The sequence below is a fragment of the Thermobia domestica genome, chromosome 18 (assembly GCF_964235325.1).
Source record: "Thermobia domestica chromosome 18, izTheDome1.hap1.1, whole genome shotgun sequence".
NCBI lineage: Eukaryota > Metazoa > Arthropoda > Insecta > Zygentoma > Lepismatidae > Thermobia > Thermobia domestica.
The window spans coordinates 90,755,851-90,770,638 of NC_137471.1; the positions used below are offsets into that span (position 1 = coordinate 90,755,851).

General features: G+C 36.3%; 1 protein-coding gene across 1 annotated transcript in view; it reads left to right on the forward strand.

The window, feature by feature from the left end:
- The window catches only part of LOC145675169 (uncharacterized), a 45,264-nt gene extending 39,556 nt beyond the window's left edge, over positions 1-5,708 (forward strand). Inside the window, exon 4 of the mRNA XM_081745541.1 lies at positions 5,546-5,708. Within this exon, the coding sequence (XP_081601667.1) occupies positions 5,546-5,708 (163 nt within the window). The remainder of the gene's footprint in view (positions 1-5,545) is intronic.
- Positions 5,709-14,788: the final 9,080 nt, after the last annotated feature.

The window sequence follows — 14,788 nt, forward strand, 5'->3', positions numbered from 1 at the left end:
CGGGAACTGGGTTTTCTTAACGCAGTCAACCAGCTTACAACGGTTCTATGGCTACATTTTACGTCATATTGTGATGCAATTTACGGAGAAAGTAGTTTACTACAGTAGTTTCATGAAAACGTTTTAATTAGAGCGGAGTTCAGCGGAGCTTTTTTTATAAGCCTAGACATGTGTGCAATTCCTTGAAAAATTCACTATTTTGCTCAAATTACCCCTCCTATGTAACTTTTTTTTGCGAGCTAATTGTTTATCGCATGCTTGCCGGTTTTCACATCAGTCACGTTAGGGCCGCTATTTTGTTTTCCATAAAGCAAAACTGTATTTTACCTCTCAATAAACCTATGTAAACTCAACAAATTCAACACTGTTGCATTTTAAATACAATTTGCTAATTGCAAAAGAATGCTAATTGCAAAATCATTACCATAACCGAATTCCTCGGTTCATTTACTATAGAAAACGTATAGATAATCGCCCAAATTGTCACTTTCATGACATTCCATTTTGTCTGCCTTGGGCCCACTGTGCGACGTCCCTCGGCGAGCACACTATCCGGGGAAAGGGAAGGAAGAAAAGATTGGGGAGGGAAGGAAGCAGCCTTGGATCTATTGGTTAGGTACCACCATTTGCTTGGTGTGAATGAGGAAAACGCAGGAAAATCTCATTCAGGGTGGCTGGCCTGAAAAAGCTTTTTTACACTTTTTCGACCGAGTGCCCCAACCGGGAATCGAACCCGAGACCGCTCGCGCCGAAGGTGAAAGCGTTAGCAACTACGGTCAGCCATCGGAAGTAACTGAGAGGTCTAGGATCTCTTATAGCCACATTGGAGCACACTGTCCTGTTAGAACTTTTATGGCAACTTCATTAAATTTTGATGCCACGAACTACAGTGAGCTGATAGATTGGAGAAAATGTAAGCTATCACCCCATCCAGTGCTCGAAAGCTTGACAACAGAAACTTATCACTTATGCATGACAAAACTGCTCTTGAGTTTGACTGCTTAAATTTTCCATACAGAAGAAGTCGAAAGGTGTCAAACTTGTTATAGACTCTGCAGGAAAAGTGTACGGACAGAAAACAAAAATGGCTACATTAGAGCAACTTTACTCTCAAGACTCTCAATGCCATAATTTGATTAAAAAATCTGAATTTAAGACAATATCCTTGACTAAATCAACATAATTTAACACAACCTAATTGGTAGGAGAGCTGAGTAGGATGTTGGATGGAACTCGAATTGCAGTGACCTCCTCGTAATGAGTTCTGGGCCATTTCATGAAAAAAAGATAGAAAACGTTGACAAATGAGCGAAGAGCTGCAAAATCATTATGAAAATAAAACGTATAAAATCACTATATTAACGAATTATTAACAAGTATGCACTCACACAACTAAAGTAAACTACTTAGATGCTAAAGAAATGAAAAAAAGTAATCTGTATATTCCTTACGTAAAGATAAATTTTAGTGTTTTTTGTCATTAAAAAAAAAATAGGCCGTTTGCACGAGCTGAAGATCCAAAGTGTGATTATTTTCGTTATTTTTCTATTGATTAGCATGCAAATACGCAACTTTTGAGCCCTTTTGGAATTCGATACTCAAAAATCTGATCTTTCGCGTAAAGGTAAATTTGGTGTTTTTGGGGTCATTTTTTTTTCAAACTTTAGGCCGTTTGTGCTAACTGAAGATCGAAAGTGTGATATTTGTCGTTATTTTTCTATTGATTAGCATGCAAATACGCAACTTGTGAGCTCTATTAGAATTCGATACTCGAAATTTTGATTATTTTGCTCAACTCTATTGTATACCTTTCGATTCCTCGTCTGGAGACGCGAATTGTAGTATGTGGCAATGTTGCAGATAAAAAACCATAGAGTAGATCTACCAATGCATCAAATAGTTACATCGATTCTTTCCAAATGACAGCTAAAGTTGATAGAGTTGACAGTAGCACCACTTACTAGCGTAATAATCGATGTAACTGCTTTGTGGATTCGTACAATGCTAATGGTTACATGTTAATCTGGGACGTTGCCACGTAGTGAAATTTTGATTCCCCATAGTGGCTGAAGAACGCCTCGGAGGGTATGACATTATATAGCATTTTCGCTTTATTTTGACCTGAAATATAGCGCTCCATTGTCCATGGGCGCCATTTTTATATCACCCGATATATATATATATATATATATATATATATATATATATATATAATTAGATAGAAAGATAGATTTAGATGTGTATGCGTGTGTCTTGTCTTATAAATTAGTGGTTCTGCTAATAGCTAATGGTTATTTGGTGAGTTTTGAGGTATTTCCTACTTTTCTTGCTACACAGCTAAGTACAAAGTATATGAAAGGCCTATTCCGATTGTTGACACTCACACTTGTGCAATCTTATTTAATACTCACAATTTGCAGGTGATAAATACTCATAAATGAAAATGCATGTTTTGATATAAATGAGCAAATGATAATTTTCAGTCATTAGTTCTCAAAGATTCAAATATATTTTAATTCATCATCAGAATATCAATATTGTTACGATACCACACGTCGGAGATCCTTGGGCCGATTCCATTGACGGACTTTATGATTCACGGCATCTACTTCTCTGGATTATTTTTATTTTTATTTTTTTACTTTTTTCTTTCTTCGGAAAGTTCAATTATGTTGTCTCAAGCTTCCTAGAAGTATTTTGTATACCTTTGTGTTTTATTAAAGATAAGTGCAATAGCAGATTCCTTTAACCTTATAACAAGTTAATATCCTTGTTTGCTTCCTTACCTTTGTGCACTCTCTCAATTTCCTACTTGTGTCTGGCTACGTTTTCATTTCTTGGCAGTGTCTGCTCACATTCAACTAAATTGTAAATATTTCGAGCGCCCAGTTAGCTCTTCTCTAGCTGATTCAATGGATTGCCTCAGCTATAAGTTATTGTCTGGTAACTACGTCGGCGATTATTGTCAAGTGTGTATTTTGTATTTAATTCTTTTTGCTGAGTTTTAGCTTCGCACTCAGAAAGTACAACTCAGGACTATGAGGTGAATTCCCCAGCTTGTGAGGTATTCGACTCTCAAACGTTTTGACATATGTGACGTCACGAACACCGTGTTATGAGGAGGTAGGGTATGGATTGACCATATTTGGTATTGAGGAAATAAGGAGGTGTGGTTTTAGGCCTCAGGCCGGGAAACAAAACTGGATGGTGGTTTTTTTTCGGGAGACTTCGTTTGGAGTTGTGAGAAGAGCAACCATCTAGAGAGAGAGGAGAGAATGGAGTATCAACTATTGATGAAGGTACAGTAAAAACGTCGAAACATCAAGTGACTACGCCAGACTTTTCATTTATAATCTAACTTTACCTTTTCTTATCTACTGCATTTTTGAAAATGCAAATTTGTGTTCTAATCATAATTTCAAAATACCTTTGAGCTACATTTCCCTTATGCCTTATTTGTTGAGTCATAAGGGAAATTTACTTTCTTCAGATGAAATTTTTCTTATGACTCAGATGAAATTTACTTTCATATTCCAGCGTAAGTTGCTGGTGGTGGAGATACATCCCCAAAAATAGTCATCTACCGGTCTCTTAATGACCAAAGGGATAGATGAAATTAAACTAAACATAACTGCTACTCAGGTATGTTTCAATATGAAACATTCGGACATCAAGCAGTTTTCAAGTTTTTGACTTACAAGCATTGAACGAAACAAGACAGCATAAACATTCTTTACAGTTATTATGCGTCTAATATACTTGCACAGATGACAAAATTCCGAACTAATTTCATTGTTTACAAGTGACGTCTAACATGTAGCAATGTTGTCAGTGGTATTGTTTTTACGTGGAATTTCTCCATGTCTGTAACTTTTCCAAGAGAACAAAAGATAAATTGAATCCGTTAAACTTTGTCTGAAAGCAGTTGTGTACATGCTTTAAATCCCTTTGCGTGGAACTTATAAAACTATAGATCAAAACAATAGAAACATCTAGTATTGGAAACATGTCTGATGACTAAATTGAAATTGTCAGGCGCGGCCACAGCGTCGTGCTATTGGTTGTGGTGTGTCAGGGCATCTCCGTACTACGTGAGGCATATTCAGTGAGCTGAGCAGACACGGATAGTGTAAAATTAAAAATCTTTTTGATTTTCAAAGATAGGAAATTGTTGGCACTTGGTTATGTAATGCGAGAGTGACGAAAGTGCTAAATTTGTTAGGTTTGTCGTGAGGGACCGTGTCTAAAGATGATAACGGTCTACAAAACTCACGCCAAAACTAAGGCTGCCTTCACACTAGGGTCTTGTGTGCCGCTCATGTGAACCTGTAATGTGAAGGCATTGAATACTTTTGAGCCGCTAAAAAGATCGTGATACCAAAATGTCAGCCATGCTAGAGCCAGAAGAAGCCGCAGCTTTAATCTTGGTCATAATTTGCAAGAAGAAGAGTAAAAGAAGATATAGAAGAATGTGGATTCATCTTATAAATTGATCAAGACTGGAAGAATGTTCATTTTACAGTCTGTTTCCTAAACTGAGAGAAGATGAAAGAAATTTCTTCAATTACTTCTGGATGTCTATATCTTGGTTTGACCAACTGTATAATAGTATAAAGTGTGCATTTCATCAGAGTAACACCAAATTTCAACATCAAATATGTGTACACTTTTCTCCAATCCAATTGAGTTCACGTGTGAAGCGCTCTCATAAGACTGCGTGTTATTTTTTTCCCTGCCAGGAGCCCGCTCAAGCCAGCTATTGGTGGGGTGATCTTCATTTCACTTCAGAGCTGCGGCTCACTTGCACCAAAGTGCATGTGTGAAAGCATACATTTAAGACAATGTAAAATTATCAGCTGCAGCTCACACAAGCGGCTCACAGGATCCTAGTGCGAAGGCAACCTAAATCGGCAAAAAGGATAACTCTAGCAACCTATTGCAAAAAGAAAATCGCTTTCGTTCAATATTTATCAAGTGGGGTAACGGATACACATGTACGGACGGGTGAATAGGCGTACTAACATTACAATTTTTTAAGTTCCACTTATGTGATCCTAATAATAAAGCACGTGAAAGAAAGTCCACTTATCTCGGTGGAGAGTCTTCCCCTCCTCCAAATAAATGACCCTATGGATTTGGCAACCCTGTAAAGTAATACAGAAGACCACACATGCCTCTCCTCCCAAACACCTACACCTGATAGCACTACGTAAACACAACAGCAGTGACTCTCATGTGTGCCCGAAGGTTGGGCAGGGTGGGGCCATATATATATAAATGTAATGTAGCAAACCACGTATATTAAATACCAGACGTAATATAGCAACCATGGAATGCCCCCTAGAACATTTTCTTCTGGCGTCCATGGTGACTACAAAACAAATACAGTATTCATCAGGTACGTAGAAAATATACTCATTAGATATATTAAAATTAACATATTTGACTTCTTTCGTTAGCTTCTGTAAATTTTTCTACTCTATCCTAGTCATTAGTGATTTATTCTTACTGACTATATGAATTAACACTTTTTGTTTCTTTTAAGCTCTGTTCCTGTCGTCGAAATTTACAGTGGGCATGAATCACAAATTCAAGAATTTGTGCAAAGTGTGATGGCCAGTCGAGTAGAGTTCAGTGCATTTCTTTTCTCAGAAACATATGCACTATGGGGAGTTCTCCCGTCGCATGCAGTAACATACACTGTGTAAGTACTAACATAAGCATTTATTAGAATCCAAACACTGACTTTTTTCGACAATTTTGCAGTTATGTCATCAACGATATGATCCACACAGAGAACAGCATTTTGATTTATTTGATGTAACATTCTTGCACTTATATACGGAAAATGTTTCTTCTTTCGAGCTTCTTTCTATTGCAGCTCGTGTTTTCCGTGCTGGTCTAGTGGCTAGTGCGTGCGCCTTTGGTCCAGGATTTGGTTCACAGTACATTAAAATTTAGACGCATTACGGTTAATAGGATTCCGCCACTTTAAATCCAACTATGTATATAAATAAAATAAAAAAGAAAGTGACTATGTTTGTGACTTAATAGCTTTTGAACCACCCAATCGATCTCCATCAAATTTTCAACATAGATGACGTTCGGGGTCTGGGATGTTTTTTATCATAAATGATCGAAAATGACCAATATTAATGTCGAATCCATAGTTTTTGGGGTCGTTGAGATAAACAGTGACACTTCCGATGCCGCTTAAATCCAAATTCAGCTCACAATAGTAACATTTATTTATTTATAAAGATTACTTATTATTTTCTGATTTTTCATATTTTCTTTGTTTCTATCGATTTGAGAGCGTTTCAGTAATTGTAGAAAGTGACTGACTAACGGAACATATTACTAATATTTCTTATTTTAAGCAAGCGAAGCGGGTAATTGACGCTAGTGGCCAGGGGTTAGCGCTCTATCACTGAGCTACCCTGTCCCCCGAGAATGGAGAAAAAGAGTACTCATTAATACTATTTCATGAAGACAGAATATGTAAGTATATTTTGTATTTGTCGTACAATTCCATGGTGTATATATATATATATATATATATATATATATATATATATATATATATATATATATATATATATATATATATATATATATATATATATATATATATACCTACAATATGGACAGGGATTTCTCTATTCGAACCATTTAGTTGGGAAAAGAAGTGTAGATTTATGAATTAATTTTGCTCTTCACTAAAACTATTTTCTCACTGTTCCTAACATTAAGATGGAACAGGAATGGAAATGGAATGGAATGGAAATTGTCATTATCTGGAAAATTTCCGTACATCAATTCCAACATTGGTTGATTGGTTTTAGTTTTTTTTTTTTTTTTTTTTTTTGACTAATCATTTATGGCATAGATTGGAATTAGGATAGACAAGAATTGGGAAAGAGGTCAGTGTCAATTCTGAATCCACTACTGTGGTATTCAATTGAACAGATGTGACAGGAAAGAAACCTTCAGAATAACCAGCCACGTGTTTCGAACCCCAGACCTCCATATCATTATGATAGCAATTATAATGTTCTGTGGTTTGCACCTCATTCGGCGAAGAAAGTATTTATTATATTATCTCAGTCTTTTTTATATCAATTTCGATTTGTAGAATTGCCAAAGTAACATGACTTCTACAATATTATGCTTATGGTTTTATCATAACATACATTAACACAGAAAATTTGCTAGAAGCTCTTATATCTCCAGTGCTTTAGTTCATTTACTTCAGTTCTGTGTCATTAATTTATGTATAGTAAAGTCGAAGTAGTATTTTTGTCTTTCTGTTTCTAGTTGTAAAATACTTGTTCCAATTTTTCGTATAAAAACACTATGAAACATTTCAATTTAGGGTCGATTACTAATTAACAAGCTTGACAAGCCAAATAGACATGCTTTTTGCGAATCTGAGCCTAGTTTTACCGCTTTGTGACAACTCAAATTTTATCTGCGAAGTGCAATGTCCCAAACGGGTCTGAACGCTGTGGCACCAGGGGTGTAGCCAGCAGGTTTGTGTAGGGGGGCCGTCGTTTCTGAGGGGGGCCAGCTACAATGTACAAAGCCAAAAAAAATGTGTTGCTGCTAGTGTTTTTGAGGCCTGAAAGAAAGGAAAATTTTGGTTTCCTTCTGGAAAACTAAAAACACTATTTTAGCTTATTATTATTATTATTATTATTATTATTATTATTATTATTATTATTATTATTATTATTATTATTATTATTATTATTATTATTATTATTATTATTATTATTATTATTATCCATAAATTATATTCAAGATAGTTTTTATTATGCTTAATCAAGAACTACTGCCCGGGACCAAACGCTCATAACTATAAAGATAACCAAGAAAGTTCTGTCCCTTTTCGTGCAGGTCTGTGTTCAATTGGACCTGACACAGTGAGTTGAATGCGAGTGGAGATAAGGCGAACGCCAGTTGTTGGTGTGGGCATATCCAACATACTACCTGGTTGTGGCAATTCAGACACGCCGTGAACTTGCGTAAAGACAGAGGTAATGTGGGACACCCATAGAGCGTCATAAGAGCATGTATGCTGAACGAGTTCAAATGGATGTGAAACGCCGCTGTAGCGGGACAGAAGATATGCCAGGCTTTTGGTGAGGGTGTCGTGACGACGCAGACAGTGCAGCGATGGTTTAACAAGTTTAAGGACGATGGCGAAACACCCGAAACACCACGTGCCGGAAGACCAACACAGGTACAAAGAGGAATTGGGACTACAATTCAGTGTGAATGGAGAAACCATTCGGCAGCACATCCATCAACTTGTGAAGCACTACAAGTTGGGTCGATGGGTCTCTCATATTTTGACTCCGGGCCAGAAGTCAACGCGGCAGTCGCCTGCGTTTGTTTACTGTTTCGGAGCCATTTCTGGACATGGTGTTGACATGTGATAAAAAAGTGGGTCCTAGCTCCATGGCGCCATCATCATTGGTTAGCATTCCATGAACCGATTTCAAAACAGCCGAAACCAGCACTGCACCAAAAGAAGATCCTTCTATGTGTTTGGTGCATCGTGCATCGGGAACTGCTACCAGCTGGTCAGAGTATCAATTCAACTGTATAGTGTCAGCAGTTGAACTGTGCTCAAGAAAAACTCAAAACTCTGGAGCCATCACTTCTGAATTGCAAATGGGTCCTTGTTTACGGAACGACGCTAAGTCCTACATGGCTAGGATGACTCAGGACACCATTCTTCGCCTTGGATGGGAAACAATATTGCAACCACTATATTCCCCGGGTATTGGAGCGTCCGATTATCACCTGTCTATTCATTGGACAATCACCTTAGAGGACGCCAGTTAAAATCCCTAGTAAAAGTCTAAAATGCACCTGATACCTTCTTCGTTTCACCGCCCACCAAGTTCTACCGCAATGGATTCCATGGCCTTCCAGAACGTTTTCAGAAGGTCGTCGATGCTGATGCGGACTATTTTTGATCTTCCAGTTAGTCTTAGGTGACATATCGATGTTCGAAGGTGGTGGGTGAAAAAGCAACAAAACTTTTCTTGGTTACCTTTGTATTTAAATTTAAGACCTTGCATACAGAGCCTATCTACACAAAATTGATTTTCTTTGAAGTTTCACTTAATTTCTTTACGGTTTCCTGACAAAAATATTTATTTATTATTCATGACTAAAAAAAATGAACAGGAATGAACAGGAATGAAAATGGAATGGAAAGTGTGATTATCTGGAAAATTTCCCTACATCAATTCCAAGATTGGTTGATTGATTTTATTTTATTTTTTTTTTTTTTTGACTAATCATTTATGGCATAGATTGGAATTAGGATAGACAAGAATTGGGAAAGAGGTCAGGGTCTATTCTGAATCCACTACTGTGGTATTCAATTGAACAGATGTGACAGGAAAGAAACCTTCAGAATAACCAGCCACGTGTTTCGAACCCCAGACCTCCATATCATTATGATAGCAATTATAATGTTCTGTGGTTTGCACCTCATTCGGCGAAGAAAGTATTTATCATATTATCGTAGTCTTTTTATATCAATTTCGATTTGTAGAATTGCCAAAGTAACATGACTTCTACAATAATGTGCTTATGGTTTTATCATAACATACATTAACAAAGACATTTGCTAGAAGCTCTTATATTTCCAGTGCTTTAGTTCATTTACTTCAGTTCTGTGTCATTAAGTTATGTATAGTAACGTCGAAGTAATATTTTTGTCTTTCTGTTTCTAGTTGTAAAATACCTGTTCCAATTTTTAGTATAAAACAGTATAAAACATTTCAATTTAGGGTCGATTACTAATTAACAGGCTTGACAAGCCAAATAGACATGCTTTTTGCGAATCTGAGCCTAGTTTTACCGCTTTGTGACAACTTAAGTTTTATCTGCGAAATGCAATGTTCCAAACGGGTCTTAACGCTGTGGCACTATGGCGTTCATGATGATACACTCGATCAAATTGATGTGAACGAGAGGCCGGTAGCCAACTTAAAAATGTACGGAGAGCCGGTAGAAGTTAGGGGGGGCCAATCCAATCATGTTATAGTTTATCACCATATTATAGTTCATTTGAATCCTTCCGTGAAAATTTTAGTGGGGGCAGCCCCGTGGATACGAGCCTAGTGAACGATGATTTAGTAGTAAATTTATTTTACGTTACAGAAAGATATTTAAATTTATAATACCTGTATAAACCTTTTTGACGGCTATGTAAGTGCGTATATTCTTAACTAGTGTATCATATTTCGATGATTAAAAAAAAAAAAAAAAAAAAAGACCGACAGACATCGAAACACATCTGAGCTTCCCTTGCTTAAAGAAAAAAAAGGAATATACAGAAATCTTCACCACTGTACGGTTTGAAAGGTGAACAATAGACCGAAATGCTGCTCTTGATGGTATATTCGAAGTTCCTAACACAAAGTACCTTTACTGTCTTTTACTCAAGATTTTACACACATGTGTCCGTTCTCGTTTTGCAGGTTTACTTTCTTCTGTGCGTCCGTTTGTAAACACGAAAGCACTAGCTTTGTTGGTTTCGACTCAAGAAGAAACTAATTTCTTTATACTCTTCTGAAACAAATAACGTATTCACTAGTTGATTTGATGACTGTCAAAGAATAAAATACGGAAATAATACTGTAGTTGTCCCATTCGATGAATTTTTATATTTTCTTCAAGTGAAAATGAAATGAAATCTTTCAGTTTAACGTACAGCGATTATGCCCTTTACGATAAGGGAGATGATGATTAAAATAAATGAAGGATAATGAAAGAATTGGTGGAATGAGAAAGTGGGAAGAAACGAGAGTACCCCAAGACAACCCAATGTCACAATGTTGTGCATCACAAATTTACTTGACCAGGGACCTCACGCATCAGAGGTAAGCGCTCTACCACTGAGCCACCGTGTCCCCAACATTTTCTTAAAATAAAGTTAAAATTTTCTTATTCTTGATAAATTTGAAACATACATGTTCTGCTACCTGAATGCTGTGTTAACTACACTACTCAGACACGAACTAAACATTATCCCGCTGGAATTTTAATCGGTCGTGCGGTACACCTTGCCGTACAAGTTCTGTGTTTGAATTTATTTTTGCCATTGCTTCTTGATTTTGCTTTTTCCATTATATTATGCCAGCTCATATATTGTTGCGCAACATCGTTAGTTTATGCAACCCGATGATCCAAGCGGTCATTTGGGTTGCATACATACTAGGTACATATGTACAGAAAAAACAAAGTACTCGTAGTATGAGCGTAACCTAGGGATGGTACCGAGACCGAGATCGAGACGGGCTTTCATATACCGAGATGAGACCGATACCGAGACGGACTTTCATATACCAAGACGACACCGAGATCGAGAGAGACCTCTATAAATCGAGACGAGACTTAGGCCAGTCTCGAAAGTCTCGGTCTCGTCCCGAATATTGATATTGATAGCTTTTAAAATTGCCTTTACTCAAACTTCGTTTCGTTGCTGTGTTCGATAATATGGAAACGGTTGACTGATGTACAGTGGCGTATTTATTGGGTGGCTATCTGGCTCAAGTCCCTCCTCAAATAAATTTGTGATCAATTTTTCGCATTGCACGTTCAACACACATGTTTCTTACTTGTTCCTCAATGAGCCTCCCCGAAACAAATTCCACTGCTGATCCATATCCTTCTCTCCCCCCCTCCCTCCCTCCCCCCCCCCTCTCTCTCTCTCTCTCTCTCTCTCTCTATATATATATATATATATATATATATATATATATATATATATATATATATATATATATATATATATATATAGATATAGATATAGATATATAGATATATCCGCGGATCCAGGATATGATCAAGGGAGGAGATAAACCATAATATATATTAATAATGCTAAAATTTTGTACCAAGTTGTGTGAAATATTGAAGAGGAAATTCTTCTAGATACTCTGCAATACCACTAGATAAACAAGCTGTGTTGCTAACGCAACATAGTTATATTTTCTCAAAATGCATTACGTAAGTTATTACATATTTCTAATTTAGATATTAAATAAAACCACAATTAACATAGATTATTCAGTGTAACAAAGAACAATACAGTATCACTAACATCAACATTTGGGCGGTTAGAGGAGACGTGGAGCTACTGATTATAGTGGAATCTAAATCACGCCGGTCGTTCAACTGTACCCCCGCCGGGAATCGAACTCGGAACCACGCGAACCGAAGTCAAGCGTGCTAACCGCTAGACCAAAAGGGGGTCCTCAGATTGTGTTGATTTAAATAATTGAGTCAGTGTTGTTAGCTCCGAAGATCAAAAAGTAACGTGTCTGTGCTCCAAGAGTAGCGGATTTGAACTATTTGTAGCCCAAATATATAGAAATGAATTATTTGGCAACTAATGACTGGTACCAGTGTTTCTGCCACACCTGTTTTTGGAGGGCACTACCACCTAGAGCTCTGAGTGTGCTCTCTCGGAGCAGACCAAATAATAGTCTATAATATAATAATAAATAGAATAGTATCTGTAGTGCCCCCCCCCGGAACATTGTTTCTGAAAGAAACACTGACTGGTACTAATGAAATAATTTTAACATGGGCTGGAAAATGTGCTGAACATATTGCAAGAAGATTTTATGATCGATGGACGAAAACAATTCTGGACTGGATACCACAAAACAAAAACAGACTAGGAAATATCCGCATACAAAAAGGTGTGACGAAATCAAGAACCACTGGGTAGCAACCTGGAAAAGAATTGTCCAAGGTAGATAGTTGTGGAGAAGACTTGGAAAGACCTTCATCCAGCAGTGGATTGATAATGGTTGATTATGACGATGGTGATGATTTTATTATATCTTGACCTCAGAGGTAAACTAAACCAAGTCATAATTTCGTAATTTTACAGGAGAAGCGCAAACCGGTTTCTTAGGTAAGACCTACAGTACTGTTTATCAAACTATACTAAGTAGTTACAAAGTAGTAGGATGGTTTTACACTTAGACAACTCGCAAGAACAAGAAAGCTCTCCGTGGGTGGTTTCGGCAATGTCCGAACACTCGTATCACCTTACTAGTGACATTGTAAGTAAATGTGTATCCACCAACGTTGCCATAGTTTTGGGTCTCTGTTATACTCTGATTTATGACTTACACATGTGGGTTTAAGAGGTCACTTTCATCTCTTTCTTTTTCCCCCTCGCCGTGGGTTTGGGATTCCGCTTTGCTCTTTTTCCCCCCTCGCCAACGAAAGGTACATGCTCTGTTTTGTGTTAATGCTAGTAAAAAAAAAAAAAAAAATTAAGGACACGACCAAATCAATATTTTAATATTTCAGAGTATACCATGTGTAATATTCACTATTTAATGCAAATGTCATAATTTATTCTTAAAAGTATGTATTAAAATACAAAATATACACCACTTTCAACTATTAAGAAGAATGAATTCTGTTATTATTTATTTTGCTTATTTCAACTTTGTTTCGATAAAATTAAGAATATTAATTAAATAGTGAGTAAAATATTTGCTTTTAAATGAGTAAAACAAGAAACGGATTTTTGCAATCGATTTAGTGTTTCAAGAATACGTTTTAATCTCCTTCTTGAATTCGCATAGTTTGAAAGTTTTATTAACAGTAAAACGATACTCGTTATGTCATCAAAATGTATATGCTAAGGTGGAGGAATAGGGTTTAAAATGTATGTCAAGAATAGAATATTTCGCGACATGTTAGGGAGATGAAACAGTATATAAACTCATTATTAAAAGTAAGTGAACACTTGCTCCAGCATTTTGTGAAATTCCACTTTAAGAGGAAAAATTCTATAATTATTTTCTCAATATGTAATAAGATACAGGCCACTCCACTAAATTTTCTCACTCCAATTTCTTAAAGTATATCATATTATGCTGCAGTTATTGCTTAAACATGAAATACGAGCGAAATGTTTTGAGGAAATTTCATTCGAGGAAAATTACCTACATGAACTTTTTTATAAGAAGTGACAAATGGAACCCTCGTATATCAGGGTTATTAATAGAATATTTATTTATGAGGTGTCAACAAAATGATTTACGCAACATTACAAAATTATTAATGATATATAAACAAAATCGATTGAGTTGCTTTTGAGAATATTATCCAATAATAAACTCACTCCTATTAAGAAGCTACCCCTTGCGGATTTATTCGGGAGAAATTACTTAACCCTATTATAGGGTTATTAATCAAATTATTATATATCGCCTTTTTCGCATTTGAAATAATCGTCCGAAAAAAAACTCACTCCAAAAGTGAACTACCCCTTGCCGATTTTTCAGGATAAATGAGTTATCCCATATTATCATAATGTTATGAATCATGTATTTATGAAACATGAAAAAATCGTTAGATGCGTTTCCGAGAAAATCACAAATTTTTATTTTCATGTTCAGTAAACTACTCGTAGTTTTGGCAGTAGTAAAAAAATCGAAAAAAAAAAAAAAACGTTAGAGAATCTTATAGAAACCTTAAATTTAAAATTACGTCTCGATACGTTGAACCGTAGTTATGCCTTCTAGGCGACCAAACATACTTTCATTGGGACGAACAAACGTCCAGAACTCCGTTTTGAGGCATGTAGAGGCGATCCAACTTACAAATTCTTTTAAATCTCGATTTTTCCATTATATTGCTATACTTTCTTATCTCCTATCGTTGCTCGAAAGTAAAAATAAAATTTTTGGAAAGAAGACCATGGAGACTGTCTTGTCTTATCATCACTAGA